General features: G+C 35.2%; 1 protein-coding gene across 9 annotated transcripts in view; it reads left to right on the plus strand.

Moving 5' to 3' along the window:
- RhoBTB (Rho-related BTB domain containing) overlaps nt 1-24,372 on the plus strand; it is a 596,656-nt gene that overhangs the window by 391,723 nt on the left and 180,561 nt on the right. For 2 of the 9 annotated variants that reach the window (XM_069818202.1, XM_069818204.1), the window contains exon 1: nt 20,716-21,923. The exons of 4 other annotated variants lie outside the window; for them this stretch is intronic. Coding sequence is in view for 3 of the 5 variants with exons in the window: in XM_069818199.1 (XP_069674300.1) it covers nt 21,873-21,923 (51 nt within the window). In the remaining 2 variants the exon portion in view is untranslated. Of the gene's footprint in view, nt 1-20,715; nt 21,924-24,372 lie in introns of those variants that run through there. 3 more of the 9 variants (XM_069818199.1, XM_069818198.1, XM_069818200.1) reach the window with 3 other exon arrangements.

Raw genomic sequence — 24,372 nt, forward strand, 5'->3', positions numbered from 1 at the left:
CACTTCACACATTATTTAAAACTATTTTTTCTCGCAGTTTCTTGTTATAAACTTATAAGTAATATTATGGTGGATTTTATTAACTTTCTCATTAGAAAAACTATTATTAAGTTATTATGCTGTAAAAAATCTGTTTCGATATTTTCTCGGAAATATACGTTATCAGTATCCCTGATACCGAAAATGTGGTTTTGCACATTCCGTCCATTCATCTGTGTGCAGCGATTTCTCCTAAATTTTATGGTCGGATTTTGTTCATATTAAATAGTACTATATAAATCAATTCATCCGGGAATGATTCAATAACATATAACAGTTTTTATAAACACATTGATGGATCCTTATTTGAAATCAGAAACATAAAATGCGCTCTAGTCCAAACCGAAACAAACAAATTTCTTAGTTAGTCTGTGTATTATGCAGATTATGGACGGATTGCCTTCAATCTACAGAAAAGTGTTTAGAACTAAGATAAATTTATATAATATACTCGTATTTCTACTTTTCGTAAGAATATTTTTTTCGATAACATGAATACCTAGTTAAATATAAACCAATGCATAAGAAAGAGATTGAACGCCTATAGGGAGAACAAAAAATGATGATTTCATGCCATTTTATTATTATTATTATTATTATTATTATTATTATTATTATTATTATTATTATTATTATTGTAACTTGGCCTAAGGCTTTAAGCTTCTGTCGTTGTAAGGGTTAAACTGATATTTTCTTTCAACGTAGGCCTACTAAACGAGCACACACTATGAGACTCACACGACGTGGAGTTAGCACGACGCCGGCCTTCACCTGTGTTTATATTGGCTTCACATTGAAATGTAATACTTATACTTTGTGTGAGAATCGAAAGCAAGACTCTGGCTTTTCGCAGCGGTAAAGCTCGCTTTAAGAAACAGTATCATTATCGAAGTTACCGACAATTACACACGTTGATAAGTGTTACAGACGGAAACCGAAGATTAATCTCTTTTGTTATCTCATAAGCGAACCTTGAAGTTGGTTGAGGTTTGAGAATAAGAGTAAAAAAGGAAATAGTCCTATGTCCGTCAGGAAGTGAGGCACGAATAACAATACTAATTAGATGAATGGGTGACCAGTAACAGAGGCCAACCATTCGAGTCGAGGAACATCGAGGCGACATCACGTTCGTTGACTTGCATTGGTACAAGGCATGCGCCAGTGAATAAAACATATGGATGTGAAACCATTTAGAAATGAACTGTCATTGATCATTCTTAACGAGCTACCGTTACTGTAGGCCTAGTCAAATTATGAACTACTAATAATGTTACTAACTTACATTCCAGGGGCCATATCAGTAGTAGTAGTAATAATAATAATAATAATAATAATAATAATAATAATAATAATAATAATATAATAATAATAATAATCACCACCACCACCATTATTAATACCAGCAGTAAATACAAAAATTAGGTTTCGTATATGCCTGTAGCTGTGTCAGAATTATTTTTATTCGGTTATTTAACGGCGCTGTATCAAATACTAAACCTAGTATTATGAAATGAAATGGCGTATACTCGCTTTCATTGTAGCAAGTTGATTCAAAATTTAGTTACATAAACTATTAGAATAGCCATTTTGTCAACGACAGTATTCATACGTACAGATACCAGGTCCAATTTGTGCGCTTGGCATACGTCACATCCACGTCACGTCTCCGTACCCGCACTATCAGGATTACCTGAATTTAAAACATTGGTCATGAGTTAGCTTATCTGTTACACGTTGGTCCGTCTCGGTGAAGGCAATGTTTGCTTTCACAACACTACCCACTTTCTTTGCCTCACTTCACTGGCTCACGCAACGGTCGCCAAGCGCAGAAATTGGTCTCGATATCTATATACAGTGTATAATATGCATGCATTTTCTTTTATAGATGCATTGATGTTAAACGTTCTCTAGCGGGGTCACGCACACAAGGTTGTAGAACACTTTGCTGTTTTAGATGTTGTCTACTGAGTGTTCATTTCAAAGTGTGTCATGACGTCACTGTTGATGAGTCAGCAATTTGAAGCGAGTTTCAGCTTTTATGTCAGAGAAGTTGCCTATTATTCAAGGCGTTCAATCTGAACTTGAGAACGTGTACGGTATAACTTGAACGTCGTAGCAACAGATGGCGGTCTGTACGGTCTGTGCTGCCATAACCTCTTTCGAACTGTGTTTTGCGCGGGCAAATCGTTCGCATGGTATTGTTATCATCGGTTACGTACGGCAGCATTCCACAATACAAATCAAATGCTCCGTGTCCATGTTGACCGTCCAAGTTAATGTCAACAAATACGTAAGTAATCGTCTTATCCCTCTCCCCATATCTCGACAGTAAGAAAAAAAACCCACCTCAGTACATGTTTCGAAACAGTTCACATTCCTGCCACTACCGGCGTTACCGTACGTATCGGTAAGTACTCTAGAATGAACGCCGTACTTTCTAAGCAACTTCTCTGGCACATAGGTAATACATATCTGCGGAAGTGTAGGAAGATTGAATTCTCTAGGCTCATCGACTAGCCACATGACGGCATACAGCGAACCATGACACAATTTGAACTGAACACTCAGTATGTATAAGTAAACGTTATGATTTTGTGACAATGAAAGAATGGGAGAATTATGACAGCAAGAGAAAAAACCACTTCAGGTTGTATTATTTGTTCATCACAATCTTCAGTTATTCTTGCCCCGAGATTTGAAAAGAATCACTGATGTGAATAATGAGGCTGTCTGTTACGCTAGCGGTTATCTTAAGTGTAGGTTAATATCACAGATTGGGAACGTGTTTCCAAGAAATACAGGAAGAGTATTATTAATGCATGATGTCTTTCTTGGTCTGATAACTCTAACGAACGTGAATTATATACGTGTGCATGAATTTTTTTGTTTTCAGAGTCCGGATGTTATTAAGAAGAACTTAATGAACACAAAATCAATAATACAGTGATCATAAAATATTTTAAATACGGTAAGAAAAAAAAAATTCTTAGAATTTACGCCACAGAGTTCCAGGGTTTGACATATCATTTTTAGACTACTATCTCGAATATTAAATATCAACGAACATTGCCGGTACTTATTGATTTTCATTATTCTCGGTTAGTCTGTTCTACGAGTAGTTATCCTGGTAAAGGGTATTAAGTACCATAAAGTATATTTTAGTGCACATATTTTGAACTTTCACGGCGTCCTTACTATCTCGATACACACACACACACAGTATATTCTAGTGTCAAAAGAAAGACATGGCAGTTCCATTTATTATTAAATAATTAGTTCCTAACAACTTAAACATTTATGTACTAATAGTAATTGTGGGAAAAAATAATAGACTAGATATATGGCAGTTGGAAATGAAAAATATGTTTTTATAATTTTAAGTAATCAGACCTACTGATTTGATTTGAGAGCCTCTTCTGTGATTACGGCCCGCTCTCGCTGCGTTGGTGTGTGTTCACATTACGTGGAACCACGATATTGATGTAAAATATTCGAGCATCGTAGTTACGCTGTTATTTCTTTTAATATTATTACTTTATTATTGCTTTTATTTATATACTTGTATATATTTATTGTACAGTATACACGTAATACTCGTAATAATGAGATTCCATGAGACAGAATATTGCTATCTAAAAGTGAGTAAATTATTTCATTAGAGTAAATTGGACAAATGTAATATTGGTATCTAAAAGCTAGTAAATTATTTTATTAGGTTAAATTAGAGAAATCTGATTGTTAGATAAATGAACGTGGTGTATCTCGTTCAGTCAATAGGGCGTCGAACATCTGCACATTACGGGAGAATTCATCAGCTGAGCAACAGCTGGAACTTTGTCGAGTCGTTTGTTGTATTGTTCTATATTCTAATGTGCAATTAATAGTATCTCAAAAGAGTTGATAACATTACACTACAATGTGTTTCTTCATTGGTATTTATTTATCTTTCGATGAAAGGGAGAGCAATTTTACTTAAGGAGTATTAACATGTTGCAGGATTATAAAATAATTGTGTGGAAATGGAAGAAGAAGATCATTAATTTTTTAACTGTGTGTGTAGGCCAAAATTTTATCTGATCGAATTTAATTTTGATTTTGATCTTATACTGACAAGTGAGAATTGTGAACTTCAAGGTTCAGAAATGAATGTAAACCATTATGTTAGCTCTTGTATTTTGAGCAACTGCCATCATTTCGATTTCTTTGTAAAATTCTCTCTCTCTCTCTCCCTTCCCCTCTCCCTCCCCCTCCACATCTCCCTCCCCTCCCCCCTCATCTCCTCCCCTCTCCCTCTCCATTTCCCCCTCCCCCGTCTCCTCTCCCCCTCCCCCTCTCTCCCTCTCCCCCTCTCCCTCTCTCCCTCTCTCTCTCTTTCCCAATCAAACACATTCACACTACACATTCGAGTCAAATAATTGCTCATTAAATCAGATTATAACTTGTTACCAAGAGGACCGAAATTTGATCTTCGGTTGGTAGAACAATATTAATATTATAAATAAAGTGTTGTACTAGAAAAAATTAATGGAATTAATCGTCACGACTACTACCACCGATTCCTACAATGCCTGCTTGATATACAGGCTGTTGGGATATACATGCAACTATTTTGAGAGGTAATCGGGTATAGTGCAACTGAACCACATTATGTACTAAATTTCTCAATCTTCGAAGTTATTTTTAGATGAAAAATACCATGCTTTTTGGTTAGTGAATACTGTTAGATGTGTAATTTGTGCACATTCGAGATTCTGGTTTAGTCTTGTATTTTTGGACATATCTGCTCAAAGTCTGAAAGGATACTCTTTTATTTAAAGCACGTGCACGGATGCTTATCCCTTTATCAATAGCAAGTTGGACGGCATTCTTCATTGATGTTTTAGAAAATCTCCCTATTTCTTTATCAGTTCTTTTAACACGTGGCATTTTGATAATTCTGAAAATAATTATAGTTATTAGTCTTTTAAAATTAATGAATTTTTGGTGACAACAAAACTCATAATTATAAGAATTTAATTTAATTCTTTATTATTTTTTAACATTTTCTTAAATTTTGTGAATAATTTTCTATTTAAGAAACCATTAAAATGCACTGTATGCATTATTTTAAGCTATAGTTTCTAAATTGGCTACTAGTATGTTAATTTTTAATGTTAGTTACTGGTAAATGTAATATAATTGCAGTTTGTTTTTTTCAAATCATTGATACATGGGAACAGTGAGACGTCTCAGTGTACCCTTCAATACCCTTCAGTGGCATGTCTCACTGTTCCCTTTACGCATAGGTTCGTTTAAAATGACGCCATCACTTCAAAATCAAAACAAGAAAGACGAAACTTTGCCAAACATAACCTCAAATACCATAGTATTAGGTAACAAAACATTCATATTTCTATCTCATTTGTATATCCAATATAAACTTCATTAAACACATGCCAAAATTTTACTTCTAGAGTGAAAAATTACGAATTATTTTTTCATCACTCACCTTTATAAATCAAATCAAATCGAGTAAGAAAATACTGTTACTTTACTCATGCAACATACAACTCCACTGTTACCAACATCTCGACATCAAAATTTACGATCATATATATAATAACGTCAGCGTGTCACTTAGGCGGTCTGTATTCGAGTTGTGGTGGGATTTTTCATTATAAAGCCCAGTCACACTTATTCCGGATAAGGTCGCGTTGGTGTTTTTCTCGACAGTCTTTGTGATTTCTCCATTCCATAATCATTTCATCAGCATTCCTCCGATCACCGGGCTGTGACGTACGAAGAAAGCTGGTCCATGGAGAATGTGGGGTTGCCTGCAAAGAACCATGGATAGCTACACAGCCTACCTTAGCGCAGTTGGCCGGTGTGAATGAGACTATCTAGGTGGAAAATTAGTAATGGCCGCAGAGCTGGGTCATAATCACTCGAAAAAAATAAATCGTCATCACTGGTAAACTCTTTTCGTTTCTTACCTTCCCTCCTGCATGACGTAAGACTACCGTATGAGACAGTATAGGTAGGACAATCTAACACAAGGAGAAGATTTCCAATCGTTAGAAACAGGAAGATCAATCACATCTTCGTGTGAAGTGCACAGACAGAATAAGAAATGAAGCTGTGTTGGGGAGAATGGGTAAAGAAAGAATGATGCTGAAACTGATGAGGAAGAGGAAAAGGAATTTGTTGGGTCACTGGCTGAGAAGAAACTGCCGACTGAAGGATGAATGATGAATGGGAGAAGAGTTCGGGGCAGAAGAAGATATCAGATGACAGACGACATTAAGATATATGGATCATATGAGGAGACAAAGGGGAAGGCAGAAAATAGGAAAGATTGGAGAAACTTGGGTTTGCAATGAGATACGATACCTGCCCTTGGGTAGAACAATGAATGAATGAATGAATGAATGAATGACAGCTTCTCGTATTGGGAACAGAACCCGAGACCATTTTGTTCTTTTCTGAGAACATTGTTAACACAGATATCATTGTCGCCTTCTGAAACCGTTTCTCTATAGCATCAAAAAGAAAAATATTGAAAAAACAAAACTGTTCTGGATCCTTCCCAATTGAATAGACAGACTGTTTAGTTAGAAAGTGTAAACAAATGTGCAGCAGCAAACTGGCCAGGAAGAGCGATGTTTGGACAGCTTGCAAAGAGGTGGGAGTATAGTAGCATTTCTCTGAGAGAAACGTTAAATGGAGGTTGTTTACATCGGCTTCTAAAACAAATTACGTGTGCTATAAACACGTCAATTTAAAAGCGAGAATAACTGCCCGATATCGTTTATATAAAATCAAGGATAGAACATCTGCACTATACCTTGCTGGAAGGACTGTTCCTTACAATGTGAGTCATTCTTAAATCAGATTTACGTAAGTGCCTATTTAACACGAAAGGAAGTCTCTCTACACTCGATATTAATAATGACGGAATCTAAAATAATGTCTGTAGCCATCGTTGGCATTGCTGTTCTTATTATTATAGGTATTTATTATTATTACGGCCATAACAGTCACATAAAACCATTATCATCAGTACCACCATATCCAGCATCACCATCACTATCACCGCAGCAATAATCACCAATGCAGTCACCACCACCAATATAGTACAATTCGCACTAGGCCTATTACCATAACATTACCACCATAAATACAGTTACCGCTATCACCATGCCGGTCCACCATTGTGGAATAACGGTTAGCATGCCTGATCGTTAAACGAGCGGGTCCGGGTTCAAATCTTGGTTGCGACAAATTATCTGAAGTTTTTCCGAGGTTTTGCCTGCAACCCATTAAGAGCAATGCTGGGTAAGTTTCGGCGCTGGATCCTGGACTCATTTCGCCGGCATTATCACCCTCACATCATTCAGACGCTAGATAACCGCAGTAGTTGATGAAGCGTCGTAAAATAAACGACTAAAAATCACCACCGCCACTCAGCAACTTCTACAGTAGGACGTATCGAAGAAGGCCGATTTTTTTTCCGAAATAAAAAATTGAAAGATTTTACAAAAAGTTGCATAATGATGCCAACATTTTGTACAAAAAGTTTGGACCTCCTAGAAGCACTTTTAGCCGAGCCGCAAAGGGGTTCTTTTCGATTATCTTTTTTTTTCTTCTTCTTCTAACATAAGCATGTTTGCAGGTCTTCGCTTGATGCAGACTGCTACAATTTGTTATTACTTAGAAATATAATAAAAGGAGTGTCATTTTTAATTTCAAAGAGATAGCAAGAATGCAAAATAAAAGGACAAATATGTTACAGGCTGCATCAACTCAAAACTCACCACGAGAAGATGACGCTAACGAATTTCATGCACCCACCCAACGACTACTATTTGTTTATCCTATCTTGATTTTCATTTTTTCCCCGGAAAAATAATCTACCTTCTGCTCATATGATTGCAGTAGCTTTCTTTTATCCAATATGGACCTGATAAAAGTATCTCTCTTTTTCACCACAAACTGTAGTCCAAGCATTGCTGTCTCTCTTCGCCAATCTCTCGACCGATTGTGCATAGGAAACGAAGAATGTCTCACCCCCCACAAGCAAATTCTTGATCATGCAACATACTCTGTAAATCTTCAGTACTTAAATGACTGAGGTTCTGGTACAATGAATTTCATAAGAAAGGAAAGACAAAATCATGAGTTCTTACTGCTCAACGGTTCTCAGATTTATTAAACATATACTTAGCTTTTTCTTGTATTATTACTTTATTCTGTTTGGATTTATTTATTTATTTATTTATTTATTTATTTATTTATTTATTTATTTATTTATTTATTTATTTATTTATTTATCTGTATTAATTGTATTTATCTAGCTTGACTCTCTTCAGTAAAAATTGCGCAACTGCACTTCATTTAAATCCTCACTTCATGGTATATATTCCACGTCCGTCCCTCGGGCATGTTTTAGTAGTGCTTAACTTTTTATTGCGAATGACATGTGTAACAAATTTCTCGTGTTTATTCAATATGCTGAGAAAACAGATGTTTGCATACAGGTATCCTCTGACAATTGATCTGGAGACTCTAATCGTGGGTAACATTCCTTTGTTTTTAAGCCATTGTTTTTTTTTTTCTTTTGGTAAGTCTGATGATTTTTACTTTTTTACTTGTGACATATTTTGCTGTTTTTTTTCTTGTCTTATAATTGTATTAATTCCTCCAGACTGCTTTCACTGTCTAATCCTGGGGTATATATTTTGTCTCGATCGCTGTTTTTATTGTAATCCATAAGATCTAACAGTGAAGATTTTGGTTTGTTTTGTGATCTTTTATCATATTTTTTTCTCCAATAATATATTACCTGGCAGTTCTCCCTAGTTCGACTATTGGCGACGAAATATTTAATTATCATCACAACATTCATCTGCAGTATAACAAATTTAAATTTCGTATGAATTCAGTGCATTCAATATCCTTCATATACAATGTATTGTTAGTATTGTTGTGAGAAGTAAAATTCGAAGAAAATTATATTATGTACAAAGAATAACGCATACAGAACCAGTTGTATGTAGTAAATATCAGTCACTAAAATCATGATTTTAATTTGATTGTAATCTATAGCGCGAGTCAATTTGCCTATTTTATATTAAAAATAGAAATACCTACAGAAAATACTTTTACTGAAAGATTTACGTATCTTTATCAATGTGAGCTTGCTTTTATGCAAGAAGAACGTTTTCTTTCCTTTACAGAACATCTTAACAACACTTTCAATAACTCGTTAATGCTATTATTTCATATCTTTTATATTCTATAAAGTGGAAATATAAATCTTACAAGCTTCCTCATTAATAGTGTTGACACCTGTTAGTTTAAGTACAGATACATAAAATCCTGAAGTGGTCAACATAACATTTCTCCAGTAGCTACATCATATAATGATGGTACTAAGGACATAATATGTCGACACAAACCGTTAATACCAACAAAATGTTAGAAAATAAGACTTAAGGCAAATTTATCATTTTACTGTATTATGACTTGCATTCCATCCAGACCCAAGTCCATACTACCAAATGAAAACTGAAGTTTTTCTTTTTAATAGCTTATCAGAAACTAAAAATTGTAAAAAGGAAGTGACTAAAGCCCCATTGACCATGCACCGAAGAATTATGAAAATAAACAAATAAATGGAAAGTTTACTTCATAGCTAATCTTCAGACCTCCAGCGGCTCGGTGAAAAATATAATCAGAGACCTAGTTTATTTACTGCATATAGTAGAGACTACAAGGCAACTTTTGTACATCCTTAGGTTTTGAATTTCGGATTTTTTTTTCGATACGCCCTACTCTACAGCCATCATCGCCATCACCAGCATTATTATATCATCATCATCATCATCATCATCATCATCATCATCATCATCACCATCTTCTTCTTCTTCTTCTTCTTCTTCTTCTTCCAATCTGGTCCAATCACTCTTCACTCTCAATAAGATTAAGAACTAATATTAATTGTTAGTGGGATCATTCTATCATATGGTGTATGGATTGTATCGTCAATGGTCACTCTTCATGACAACAAGGACAAACATAAGAAAGGAAACACACATCCAGTTACAATAGAAGAGGACATAAATTTTTCATATTTTGCTGATAATCGAACTCGTGTGTAGTAGCTCGGATTGCTACCAAACTAAACACACGAAAACTACTGATATTTCTGAATTTAAATAATTTGCTTTGGTTTTTATTAAGATTACTTATTTACCGGTTACAATAGCTTGTTTCGTGTAACATGCAAGCAGAGTTACTGTTCTGTGAGCTTGTCATGCACTTTCCTGTTGTACAAATGCACTATGTTGAAAGCACCTAATTTATAACTTGTTTTGCTGACACGCTGGATTTGCAGCGAGACGATTCAATTCGATCCACAGCAAGGTACCGGTGAAACTGATGCGTCTGCTTGCTTCCAATAAAATAAAAAAGTGTTTTTTCTTAAATAGGAAACTGCGAACGTGAAAGGCGATATTTTTACGAATACCACGGCAAGTTATAGGACGGAAGAATAGATTCCAATATTCTTTAGTTATAAAGGTAAACTGTGTAATTTTCCCAAAAAGAGGCATTTTGAAACAGTGTCGTAATTAGGCTTCTTGACAACACATCATTTATGGTTAATAATCCATCTTTGGCCTAGTCAAGTGTCTTAACTTGCGGATTAGCTGCATAAGATTATAAGATGGGATCGTGTGTATATACTTGTTTTTATCTGATTTTATTTAGTTTGACCTCCTGAGTCCTGAGACATTTGTTGTTTTATTTTTAAAGTTCAGTATAATTCTACACTTCAAACAAAAGTCACGACATGAAAAATGCTGAAAAAATTCTGCATGTTACAGTTAGGGCACAAATGCAGGTATATTATACCATACTTCGGGTCTATCCATATATAATATTTTATACCATAATCATGTATGAAGTATGGTATAGAATACTATACTCCCAGGACTCAGGAGGTTAAAAAGTTCATATTGAGATAATTATTTTTCTATTTACTCACACATATTTAAACACGTGTCTCGCATACAAAAATGTGATTCTGACTGGTGCTACTTTGATATATACGAGAAACGTATTCATACAAGTAATAGCGTACGAATAGTTAATGAAATATTGTAAATGTAATAAGTTAGTACTTAATATAAGTATTATTGGCAAGAGATGATGATGAACATACTCCAGGAGTCAAAATTACTAGTGACGGTAAAAATGATGAAGAAATGGAAGGATTAAAAAAAGGAAAAACTGCTATGTCAAGTCTTAACATTTTGTTGAATAAACAAGTTCTCAACAAAACAAATTAAATATTTACGATGCAGTAGTCCGAGGTTATATGTTGCCTACCGGTCCGTATTCAATATTCACAATCTTATATATTTTCACAGAATACGTAGTTGAAATATCGAAATTCTTTCTCATAGCTACATTGTATGAATCTCATAATGCAAAAAATAACGTTTGTCATTTTTTTCCTCATGCATTGTAATCAGAGCCAGTTCAGTTCTCAGCCATCGTCGTCTGGTCTCAGATGACAAAAAGAGCCAAAAATTACATTTTTTTAAAATCGTCTCCAACTGTTTCTCGCACCTACCCTACTACCTAATGCACTCTGCGTATTTTATGTAAATTGTACGTAATTTTCTTGGCATACATTTTTTATGTATAGTTTACATAAAAAGCTTTATTTTTTCGTGTATTAATTAAAGAATACTACTTCAGTTATACTACCGGTACTATTAAACTCACAATAAAATTATGTTTTATTTAATATTATTGTTCAAGATTGTTTATGCAGTCGCCTGTTAATAGATTTTCTTGTATAATATTGAAAGAAATTATAAAATAACTAGTGATATCTCTTTCTTGCTCTAATATTAATAAAATGACAATTTATATGGAATGATGTTTAAGATTTTATTAATATATTTTAAATTAAATTGTTCAAGCGTATTCTTATCTATAGAAAAATAATGTTATATTTTTATAATTAAGTAAACTTTCTTGTACAAAAATAAGTGCATTATATTTGTGATTAATTTTAGAAGAAAAGTAAAATAACTTGTCACTTCAAAATTAGGCTTTTGAGTTTTCCACCCTGTTCTGGAACTGGACATTTCCAACGTTTCGGAACTACATACTTGTACATCAGGGCAGATAGGTAAGACCAGCGCGATCGCCTACTCTATTGGGCTGGCCTAATGAGTCCAAAAGTAGCCGACCCCTCTAGCCTTACCGATCTGCCCTGATCATTAAACCTGTATGAAGTTCTCAAACGTTGGAAATATCAAGTTCCAGGAAACAGTGGAATACCCAAAAGCCTTCGTGAAAACATATAATTATGGAAAGAACTCTACAGTCTCGTGTCAATATGACATTTTCTTCTGAATCTTCTGTGGGCTGGATCTTGCGATGGATTTTCGACAATTACTGGAAACAACGAATTCATATGGTTTAGGAAAGAACGATGTAGTCTGATGTAGCTCTGTCTTAAAACCTGCATCACCTCAAGAATACAGAGGACGTCGTGCAATCTCTTGCGAATATACCAAGGTGCATCAGACATCAGCCGCAAATAGAGTTGTGTGTGACCTGGTATTCTGCATATTTGAAATGCAGAAGCGGATCCCCAAATTGAACATCGATATTGTCGTACAAGGCGCACAAGAGATATATCAGTCTCTTATTATGTAGAGGTAATGGAGACCTGTCTTGAGCAATGTGTTCTAGCAGATAGATTCTGTGCCTAATTTTTGTAACAATCGCTGATATAGGGTTTTGCCAAAATAACTTCATGTTCACCAAAGTTAACATTTTAGCAAATGTTTTTATAGCATTGCTGTAAAGCAAAATATAATTAAGTTTCATTTAATAATTATATGTTATCCAGGTATGCACTTTAGAGACAAAGTTTTACCCATTTCAAAAGTGGAAACATTTTTTTTTATTTTGATTATAAAAAGGTGTAGATTCAACAAAACCTTAAACTACTTGTTTAAATGTAACTCATTTTTACTTCTAACGTTGGAAATACCGTAGTTCGCGAATATTTTCTTGTTAACAAAGTTTTTGGCCGTGTAATAAGAAGTTTAGGGATAAAACATATCATCTGAATGCAAGAACTAGGTAACTCAATTTTTTCTATTTTGAGATATTGCCTATTTACTTATTTATTGCACTAAGAAATATATCTAATTTTCTTTTACCTATTTTTTACATTGGAAAATAGATGTCGCTGGTATCGTTCGATCAGTTACCTAGTTCTTGCATTACAATCTGTGCGATTTTTGCTATGTTATGGCAGAGATAACTAAAAAAACGCAAATTTAGAGTTACCTTGTTCTTGCATTCAGATGAAGATATAATGTGATACTGATTGTGAGCCGCATTTGTGGCTTAAGTGCAGTCGCGCTGGTCTTTCATCCAGGCGGTCCGGATTCCATCCCTGGCTAGATCAAAATGAAATTTGTGGTGGAAAAGCATCATTTCTTACACGTAATTGTACATTTATATCGTTATGTCACGTCTTTGAAAGATGTTACGGTGCAGTAATTTGCCATTGTCATCTACAAAGTGTTATGAATGGCAATGTGGTATGGAGAAATGGTAGAACGTTTACACAGTAAACCAGTTATAAAACCACCTTTTTTCAGTATGTAGGCACCAATTTTGTTCTGTTTCACCGACGTGAAAATACTACAATCTAGTGCTGCTTAAAGACTATAAATAATTTTGTATAGTACAAAAATGGCTAGTGTAGAGTGACAATAATTTGTACTAAAATTTGACCTGGATCGACATAATTTTCAAACAGTAGGTACAGACCTTGAAATGATACACGGAATTTATAATAATGAAGATATTAAAATTTATTTCAGTAAATACTTCTGAGCAGACTGCGGCCTAGGGTCACCGATTCGCGAGAATGAAGTTTGGAATGTATGGAATATATAAGACGTCATGACCCATGGGGTAGGATAGCGCTATGAGAGTACAGTTGGTTTCATAAGAAATTACATTACTGCCTTTCTAATTCTGCTTGCCGTGGACCTTGCAATCTCCACACGTACTTGAGGTCTTGTGAGTAAACAAGTATATTTTATTTCTTTTCATTTATTTATTTGATTATTTATACATGCATATTTGTGTTAGTGTTAATTTCGCTTTTTTATAATTCACAATACTGAGGAACATGTCGAAAATTAAGAGCACCAAGCGGTATAATTCGATTTTAATTAGAGGTAGGAAAGGCTGAAGAGATCATAGGCCAGATAAAAATAATGTTTGAGTTAAAACTGTTACATTATACCTTTCAGCGTAAATTGTCTTGCATAGTCGCACAATAAAATTATTCTAGGGCTGGCATTTCAGTGTTTGTTTTAAATGTCGCTCCTGCTAAACGATTTTTAATTAGGAAAGCAAATGGTGCATAAAGCAAACAAATCAGATAATAAGGTAGATGTAGAACAAATTCGAATTTATACCGTGATAGCTAGACCTATAGAACGTGGATCGTTCGATTATATTGGTAAAGAAAAATCTTTCTGGCCAACATTCCTAGTTCCATTGATATGATGAATTTTATCATATGTAACTATCGATAGTGGTGAAATCTGTCTTCAGTTTCATTGTCACTTTATATTTCTGTCCTCCATTGTGTGCACTTGTTGCTACAGTATGAGAAAATAAATACATTTGGGCGAACGAGTTTACGGTGTTTAATAGTTCACAACAGTAATGTTATCTGAGAGTGAACAGATTACAGATTGACAAGATAGAGAATAATCCTGGCTGTTTGGTATATTCACGTGACTGAAAAGAGAGAAGACAAAGTCACAGGTAAGTAGTCCATTAGGCCAGGTTACACTAGTAGATGTCCGATCCTTACTGCCGCAGCAAGTTCCTGCGATTGCAAGTTTGGAAAAGATTAATTTCAAATAATAATAATAATAATAATAATAATAATAATAATAATAATAATAATAATAATGTTTATTGCCAGAAAAATACAATACAAAGAAATTATAAATTTACAGCATTCTACCACGCCCCTAAAAGAGAGTGTTCTTATGCTCAGGGTAGGATTCAATACATAATAAATGTAGACGCATAAATTACAACATAACAACATCTAAAAATTAGTCATTACTCATAACAAATTGCTTACATACATTTTTAAATTTAAGCTGTTGGAGATAAATAAATTTGCGTATTTCTTTATAAATTTGTTATAAATTCTAGTGCAGATAGTACTTTGGTTGAAAACAGTGGTCGTTACACACTTGCGTTCCAACAAACGTATTGTATTCATGCTTTTGGTTTGTTTGTGAGTATATTATCTGAAATATGTGTGATTTTTGTATAGTGTATAAAATTTAATAGTGCATTGATATAAATTTGATGTAATTTTCAAGACTTTAAATTCTAAAAACAATTTTCGGTAGGCTAATCAATATTTACAAATTTTGAAATCAGGCTCAACCCGACCACCAAAGCCCATATCTTATTGTGAAATTGTGAGATGGAGTAGGAGTTGAAATGGATACTAATAGAGGTAAAGGTAGCTCCTTCACATGCCATAAAGGCACTTCGGGGGCATGGAGATAGAGCCCCATGCTTTCTTGATCTCGGCACTAGAATGAGGTGATGTGAAATGGATACCAATAATAGGCCTAAGTAACATTGTAAATGAATAATTTATATTTTACAGAAAGTGACGATTTTAGAAACAATATAATTACCGGTAATGACCTTTTGGCAATTAATATGTATTATTTTATCAATACTCTATGTGCATCAGAATGAACTATATGGGATTTAATGAAAGAGGTTTTTATGAGCTTTCCAGAAAAGTGGAATTATTTGCGTGGTTATTTCCGTACTGAAAATGCCCAAATATCTAAGGTACGTTTAGGAGAACTTGAAGAACAATACAATCCATCCTGGCACTTTTATAAATTGTTATTATTTTTAAAGACAATTTAAAAAAGCAGAGTAGATTCAGCTACACTGCCCGGCAGGCGCAAACAAGCTTCGTTCTGATCAGCCCGTCCTTCTGCCCAGCCACCAGCTAGCTTACGAGCGACCAACACGGTAACCAGCCAGGCTCCGTCTTGTACACTCCAACTTTCTGCCCAACGACCAGCTAGGTTACGAGCGACCAATTCGGTAATGAACCAGGCTCCGTCTTGTACGTACCCTTAGAGTCGTCGATGTAAGCTTTTTATTTATACTGTGATATACTGTGATAGCTTGCATTGTCGATCACAACGACTGACTTACAAGGCATATTGGGCAGAACTTGTGTTTCTGTCCATTTCGTGAAATTAGAGGCGTTCATGTCGTCATGATTGTCGCCCGTCATCTGCTTTGATGAGTACATAGCAGAGCATTTTTTTTTTTACAAAGTCACTTTCTCCTCCTCTTGGTTCTTTACCAATAGACGTTGCTCATGAGATTGCCAACATGTGTGACGAGCATCTACTAAATAGATAATGTCCCTCTTCTGGTGACGCTATTTTCGAATTGGTCGGAGGTAATTAGCACGATAGGAAACAATCTTGGGCTTTTCAATAAGAAGTTTTTCTTGGCACATTTTTTTTTTCATTTGAAGCCTAGTTAGAGAATGAGCTTCTTCAGGTACTCCCTGCATTTTAAACTTACACTTCTGTAAATCAGCATTCAGTGTTGCCAACGTTGGCACAGTTTTCTTTATAGTACATATTATAATACTTGTGTGGTTTCCTTCTAACAACCCTCAGCAAAGTAATGTATCTCCATTTTCTTCTGTCTCTCTTCAGACATCCCTATCGGGGTTGAAAATTTGACCTGACCAATGGTTCCTTTAAGATTCTCTTCTCCCAGCTGTTATAAAGTCTCGAAGCTTCACTTGTAAATTGAGTAATATATTTCAAATGATGCCCTTTTATTGTTGCAAATATTTCGCAGCATTATAAATAATTGCCCTAGCATCGCTTTTCAATGGTCTGCCAGCAACACAAGGCTTATTATTCATTGTTGCACCTTAATTGAGATTTAATTATAAATAAGTAGTAAGTATATAAAAAGATATAATATAATTTTAGAATTTAGGTTTCAAAAGGAGTTAAAAGGAAATTAATTATTACAAAAAATGATTTAAGATCAAGACGTCCAAAGGAAATAGGCAATTGAAAATACTAAACAAATACGAAGATAGATAAGGGGTAGATTAGTAAGAAATTAAGAACTCAGCTTCAACCTGTGATTTATAAATACTTAGAATCATAGAACACAGTAGCCCCTACTGTGTAAAACGTACTTGATGCGAGACGATCTATCATGGTGCGGCTCTAAAATAGAACTGACCCCCACCACTTCGTTCTGCGCACTACCGACAAGTGGTGTATGGCGCAGGTGCTTTTCTACTTTGTATAGCTATAGTAAGCTTAAATGCAACATTCCCAGTATAAAGCGTTATGTTTTCTAAATGTACTGTATTTCAACATAGTTTTACGTTGGATAAGTGTTAATAAAAATAAAATATAAAATCGATTTAAAAAAGAGCATTCTGAAGTCATGTATGGAACTGTGTGTAATTTAGTTGTTTCTTATGTGGATTTTAGAGTGTCTGGCAACACTATATTCAAGCCTGGTTTCTGAGAGCTTTCTCAGGACATGATATCTGTCAACTCACTTGTCTCGGTGAAATACATTTCCGAAAAAATCTGAAGATTTCCATCTTATTTCGTGTTTTCGGAACCCACATTATTTGGCGTAACCACATAGTCTGAAGTACAGTTTTCTTTTCTCTTCGCTAACAACTCTTTAGAAGTGAACATCATGGAACCCACATTATTTGGCGTAACCACATAGTCTGAAGTACAGTTTTCTTTTCTCTTCGCTAACAGAACTCTTTAGAAGTAAACATCATGGCTCGCGGGCCGTCTGTTGTAAATCGCTGGCCGTATCCCATGAAGGATTACTGGGATTTTATTTTGTGCAAATTCAGTGTTCCATTGATCATTTTCGGTTCATATTAGTCTACTGAATGGAATGGTCTTAAGAGCTTAAATCTTGAACGTTGACGATGGTGTTGATTATTATTATTATTATTATTATTATTATTATTATTATTATTATTGCCCTAATAGTTTATGAATAGTTTAGATTGAATGAAGGAAAAAGCAATTCCTTCTTATTGTATAAGACCAAGTGTGTATGTGTGTGTGTGTGTGTGTGTGTGTGTATGCGCTTGCATGCGTATATGCTTGTGAAATTGCAAACCTCTACGATTTGTCTTGAGCAATGACGTGGATCAAAAATTAGGTCAAGCAGTGTGTAATAGTATCTATAAATGTAACGCTAATAAAGTGTAATCTCTTTTTATGTATAGAAGCATGTATTGGTCATATTTGCAGAGCTTAACCCACAGCACGCAGGCAGTATAGTGCGGTGTAAATCTCGGTGTTAGGGAAATCTGCTGGTGTAATTTGTTATGTGCGTATGTTTTATAATTTTAATGTGACGCTGAACTAGTTGTTCTTGGTGATGTAATGTAGGCCTACTTAATGGAAATTCAAAACTGGAAGGAAATATAAGCTATTTATTTTTCCTCTTTAACGTTTTTTTTTAATATATGGAATTTACTCGAGTGTCCATGTTTCTTTTTCCTTCGAACTGACATGAAGCGATCTCGCGAGTATACAGTAAAACTTCATGGTATGGGGTCAACATGGCGTCAGGCTTTTCAAGACAATACAGAATAACACATTAACAATGTAAAAAATTCCGTGACCAAAGTGAGATTCGAACCCATGACGTTGACTTCCACGTAGCATTAAAGCTGCGTCATAGCCGTTGCATGTATCATGACCAGAAGTGTAGGATATTTCAGATTTAAAATCAAAACAATTTTCTTCGTAAGAGCCACTGTCGTAGCTCAGGCGGTAACGCTTTTGCCTATTGATCCGGACTTGCATTTGGGCGTAGGTTCGAATCTCATTTGAGCTGATTACCTGATTAGGTTGTTCCGAGGTTTTCTCCAGCTATAATGTTAATGGCAGGTAGGCCTAATATCATGGCGAATCTGCGGCCTCATTTCTTCAAATACCAACGCAATGTCAACAATTCCACCGACACTCGACAACCTAGTAGTATATACAGCATTGTTAAATAAGCGATTAAAATTCGTAGTAAGAAATGGAAAGAGGAGCGACTCTCGAATATAAAGTCCGGAATTTGCTAACGATGAGTCAGAAGCTCTTGTGTATGATTTCGTTTCAATTAATACAGGAGTACCTGTTGGAAAAGTGAAAAGTTTCCGTGGCTCATAGCTCATTATTATTATTATTATTATTATTATTATTATTATTATTATTACTACTACTACTACTACTACTACTACTACTACTACCTGTCGTCCAACGGATGCCACGAGATCGTCTTCCAAGAATAATGAAAAATTACCAACCTTGAGGAACAAGACGTTAGGGATGACCATTGAAACGACTACTGGACAACTGAGACCGAAACAGATCAATCATTTGGTCCAAATCCATGAAAAGTGTTAGATGATGATCACTACTACTACTACTACTACTACTACTACTACTACTACTACTACTACCGGCCTCGGTAGCTTAGTTGGTATAGCGCTGGTCGTCTGTGGTCGAGATTGCGGGTTCGATCCCGGCCCAGGTCGATGGCATTTATGTGTGCTTAAATGCGACAGGCTCATGTCAGTAGATTTACCGACATGTAAAGGAACTCCTGCGGGAGAAAATTCCGGCTCACCGGCGATGCTGATATAACCTCTGCAGTTGCGAGCGTCGTTAAATAAACCATAATTTAATTTAACTACTACTTCTACTACTACTACTACTACTACTACTACTACTACTACTACTACTACTACTACTACTATAATTATTTCTCTTGCTTTAAAAAAACTGTACGCAATTCAGAAAAATTAAAAACAGTTTCCACTTGGAAATTGATTTGTTTAAACAATTTTTGGAAACCATATTTGACCTCTTGAATCAAGAACGTTTCTAAGTCGCGTAATATTTGATGGTCAAAATATCTGACATTTACATTAAAATCGATGCTTTTTAAAATTCTGATATTTAATGACGCTGTATCAACTTCTAGGTTATTTAGTGCCATTGGAATTAGTGGCAATAATATGAGACCAAGAATTCGGTATGCATTGCCTAATATTCGCCTTAAAGTTGAGGAAGATCTCGAAAAAAAATTCAACAGTTAGTAGTAGCCCAAGCGAGAATCAAACTCACGCCCGAATGCAGCTCCTCATCAGCAGACAAGCGTGCCTACCTCTGAGCTACTCCGGTAGCTCGATGCTTGTTCTAGACAAAGAGATTCTCTGCGTCTAAGTCTTTCTAATACCAGTATGTCATTGATTGAGCTGAGATTCACCGTCCTTCGGCCCGATCCGAGGACTGTAGTGTGGATCGTTTCGCACTGAACTATTTAAATGTGCATGATAACTTTAAAACGCAGCAGTAGTACGTATTTATCATATCTTAAGTCTGCGCTTGGCGTCGTCATTCATTCCAAGTACTTGACTTCAGCGTTGTTGTCAAGCGACAGTGCTTCCATTTTATTCATATCAGTGTGTTTTTTCCGAAGAGAGTAAACAATTCTACCGCGTGCCTCTCCGCTGCCTGTTAGTAGACTGCGTTTCAAGAACCTTGCGACTTGAAAACTTGGCAGTAACTCCCAGGCCTCCCAATAGTCGACACAGTGCAGCGTGCGCCAGTTGTTTCCCCATTGTTTTGTGTTCGGTCAGTAGTGTTCGTGCGTACGTGCGTTCTTTCATGAAGGCATTAGGGAAATTTACCTTCCATTTCGTTTGCGTAAATGTGTGTCGCCTTTAATAGTTGACGTGCAAAGTGCATAAGGTATAAACAAGTGGTGATTTATGATAGTTACGTAATTTATGTAAGCTAGAGCGTGTAGGTCTTTCACCGGTCACGTTACGCACTTGTAATTTACTAATATTTCACACGTTTTCGTATTCGATATTATGTGTATATGAAGAAACGTGCTTTGGAAATTTCCAGACATTGTGCATTCATTACTTTGCAAATCATTGTGCTAGTTTATAATTTAAATAACTCGCAATTATAGCAGTGTAGTGATCTTGTATAAACACAACATAATGTCGTTCATTTAATGAATAAATAGACGTAATTTTCGCGTATTGTTACGAATTATTTCCTACTCGTGCGCATTTATTTACATTTTACATAATAAAAAAATTGTCTTAAGTACATAAACATATAGCGTATTGTATGAATAGTAACAAAATGCACAGGGAAATAGAACAATCGCATTTTGTAAAGCAGTCGGAGAACATATTATTTATTCAACATGCTCGGTCCCAGGCACTAGAGAGATAAGTTTTACATTTATGCCGTTACTATTAATATTTCATGAGGAAAGAGATTTTTAGAGTTTTAGCATCTTTAGTTTTTTCATAGGTGTTCAACCAACGCACCACAACTGACGCATCCGTTAGGTAAATGACATTTCTAGCTTCCATTACGGTGTTTTCAAAAGCGAACTCCAGGACTAACACTGCGTCTGAAGTGAGATTAGCATGGACTATGGGAACGATTCGATGGAAGAAAAAGTGTCTGTATACTAGACGAAGTTGATGTCAGTGCTGTGCTGAGTGTTCCAGTGTATAAAACAGTGACTTGATCTCACACCACGTGCCAGTCCTTATCTGTCATTGGACCGGCAGCTAGGAGCAGAGTGTGGCGGAGCCACCCGAATGAGATTTGCTGGTACACACACTGGGCTGAATGGCGGCGGATCTCATTGCAATTGCACCTTCCGTACCAGTGAAACGTCGAGTAGGTTTGAAATAGTATTTTTTTTTGTGAATTTCAGTAGTTACATGTGTTAATTATAATTAGTATGTCCTGCATTGTTCAACATGTGTGTCTTATATTCCAGTCCGTTTAGAGCAATATGCTGCTGTCAGATACTGCTGTAAAATTAGTGAGAGTAATCTGTTTTTAGTTAAAAGAAAATCCTTGGCGCGCTCATTGATAGATGAGTTTATCATGAGCAATAATTCAAGGTCAGAGCATGCAGATAGTAAACAAAATGTTTCATGCTTTCGGTATTCAGGCCCTTACCTGGTTGAGATTCTATTGTCGAGAATGCAAAGCTTGACCATTGCCCTGAATCTGGTGTCAATAAGGCAGAGAATGTGTAGTCGTTCCTTTCTGCAGATAAATTGTGTTGTTGACATATTCTTGAGTTGACTATAGTTAAAGGAAACATTAGTCACACATGTTTAACTTGGTTGCACAAAGCTTGCCCTCTTACAGCACCCGGTCATGAGTCTGTTCACATGAATGCTCGTGTATGTTTTTGAAATTGTGTTAAGGTCTCTGTACATGCATTTGATACTAGAACGACGATTATTACAAAAATAATAAAATGTTGCCTGAAGGAAAAACTTCTATTTCAATTCAGGGATTTAATTATCGTATAGTGCCTTCAATCTGTGTATTTGTATTGATTTAGAGATTATTTTAGATTATACTGGAGAAAAAGAACAAAGAACACATACTTCTGTTTGTAATATTACAATGAATGTTTCATCATGTTGCTTAACAGAAGTCTCTGAGAGCAAAGGACCAATATAATAGCCAGTGTACTCCACTAAGTTGATAGCAACAACTTTGTAGCAACTGGAGTAGTGCATAACGATCCAACACAGTAGGTAATTCTTCAGGTTATACTAAGTTATATTGCCCTAAAGATGGAGTCTGTATTCATTTCCTAAGCGTTGGAAATGTTAAGTTCCAGCATACGGTGGAATACTAATTCTGAATAAAATCACCGTGCAAGTCATAAAATCTCATATGAACTATTTTATAATATGAGTGGAAAAAATTGATACTCATTTGAAAGGGAATTTATTTTGATGTACCGTACTAGTATATTTCTCAACTCTTTCTTCGATTAGTGTTGAAACATATTAGCTGAAGATTAAAAAAACAAATTTTATAAGCCAACTAGGTGTTAAATGCTCATATTGTTCCCACTCTCGAACAGGAAGTGGCTTACAGACAGCAAGTTCTCAATAATTATGAAATATAGATCAAGAATGTTTTCTTTCCATTTTTTACGACGTAGTCAAGCAGATCATTAGGAGATAAGAAAAAAGGTAAAAATTATCTTAAAAATTTTATTTCTCCCACCGCCACTATTATTATTTGTCATATTTATTGGAACACAATTTTTACTAAATAATAAATAAACTTCATCTTGTTCTTAATGTAATAATTGTATCAGTTTAGACTTTTTTCTCTAGCAACTTCCTAATTTGTTAGTTTAAATTAATGATCTGTCCATTTCCATGCGTACATGTATATTGAAGTTGGTTTAGATAATTTTCTCAATTTTCGAATAAAAAAAATGTATATGTAGTGTATATTATTACAGTTGACTTCTTGTGCGTTGTCTTGTTTTACGACCAATTTCGGGTATTATACATTTTATGTTTGGAAAAATAAATATACGTTGTTACTTGAAATGTTTAAAATCTGTAAGATCAACAAGGGCAAAATGTGTACACTTAAAGGAAAGTTGTTTCGATAGGTATTAAAAAACTGTTATCATTGTTGCGGTTGTAAAAAAGACGCATTTCTGTTATCTAGTACAATAACATATTGTATCTTGTTGCAGTAGTAATGTGCGTGACTACACTTTCATGAGAACTGGGCGCAGTCTGGTTTTTGCCCTGTTCTGTCAGAGGCCTCATACCATGCTACCCCATGTCCAACGAGAGTTGCATTTCGTAGGCATCTTTTGATACGCAATATACTTAAAACGGACCAGTTGTAGCTTGGTGATTGAAAAACAGATTAATTTCCGGAGGACCCTGTAGTTGACGAATTATCTACAGAGCAAGTTGCTCAGTGATAATTGGCTTTCCCTGCCTTTCTCATTCCATAATGGCTCTGCTATCGTCATTTCAGTGTCTCTTAATAGCGTCTGTAGCATGAAAGAGACAAAAAATTATCAGTACCAGGACATTGATAAACAGATACGGAGAGTAGCCATAATATGAAATAAAAAATGCTAAGCTTCGTTAGTAGACAATTTCTCATCAGTTTGATCAGAGTTCGATAGCTTGTAGATACTGTAAGATTGCTGTTGACAGAATGACTGTAGGAATTCTTGTTCTCTTCCTGAGCAATCTAAAAATAATTTCATAATACTTGTTTAGTCAACTGTCTGAAGACAGGTCTGAACCCCACTAGTGATATCAACATGGCACCACTT

The sequence above is a fragment of the Periplaneta americana genome, chromosome 2 (genome assembly GCF_040183065.1).
Source record: "Periplaneta americana isolate PAMFEO1 chromosome 2, P.americana_PAMFEO1_priV1, whole genome shotgun sequence".
Lineage (NCBI taxonomy): Eukaryota > Metazoa > Arthropoda > Insecta > Blattodea > Blattidae > Periplaneta > Periplaneta americana.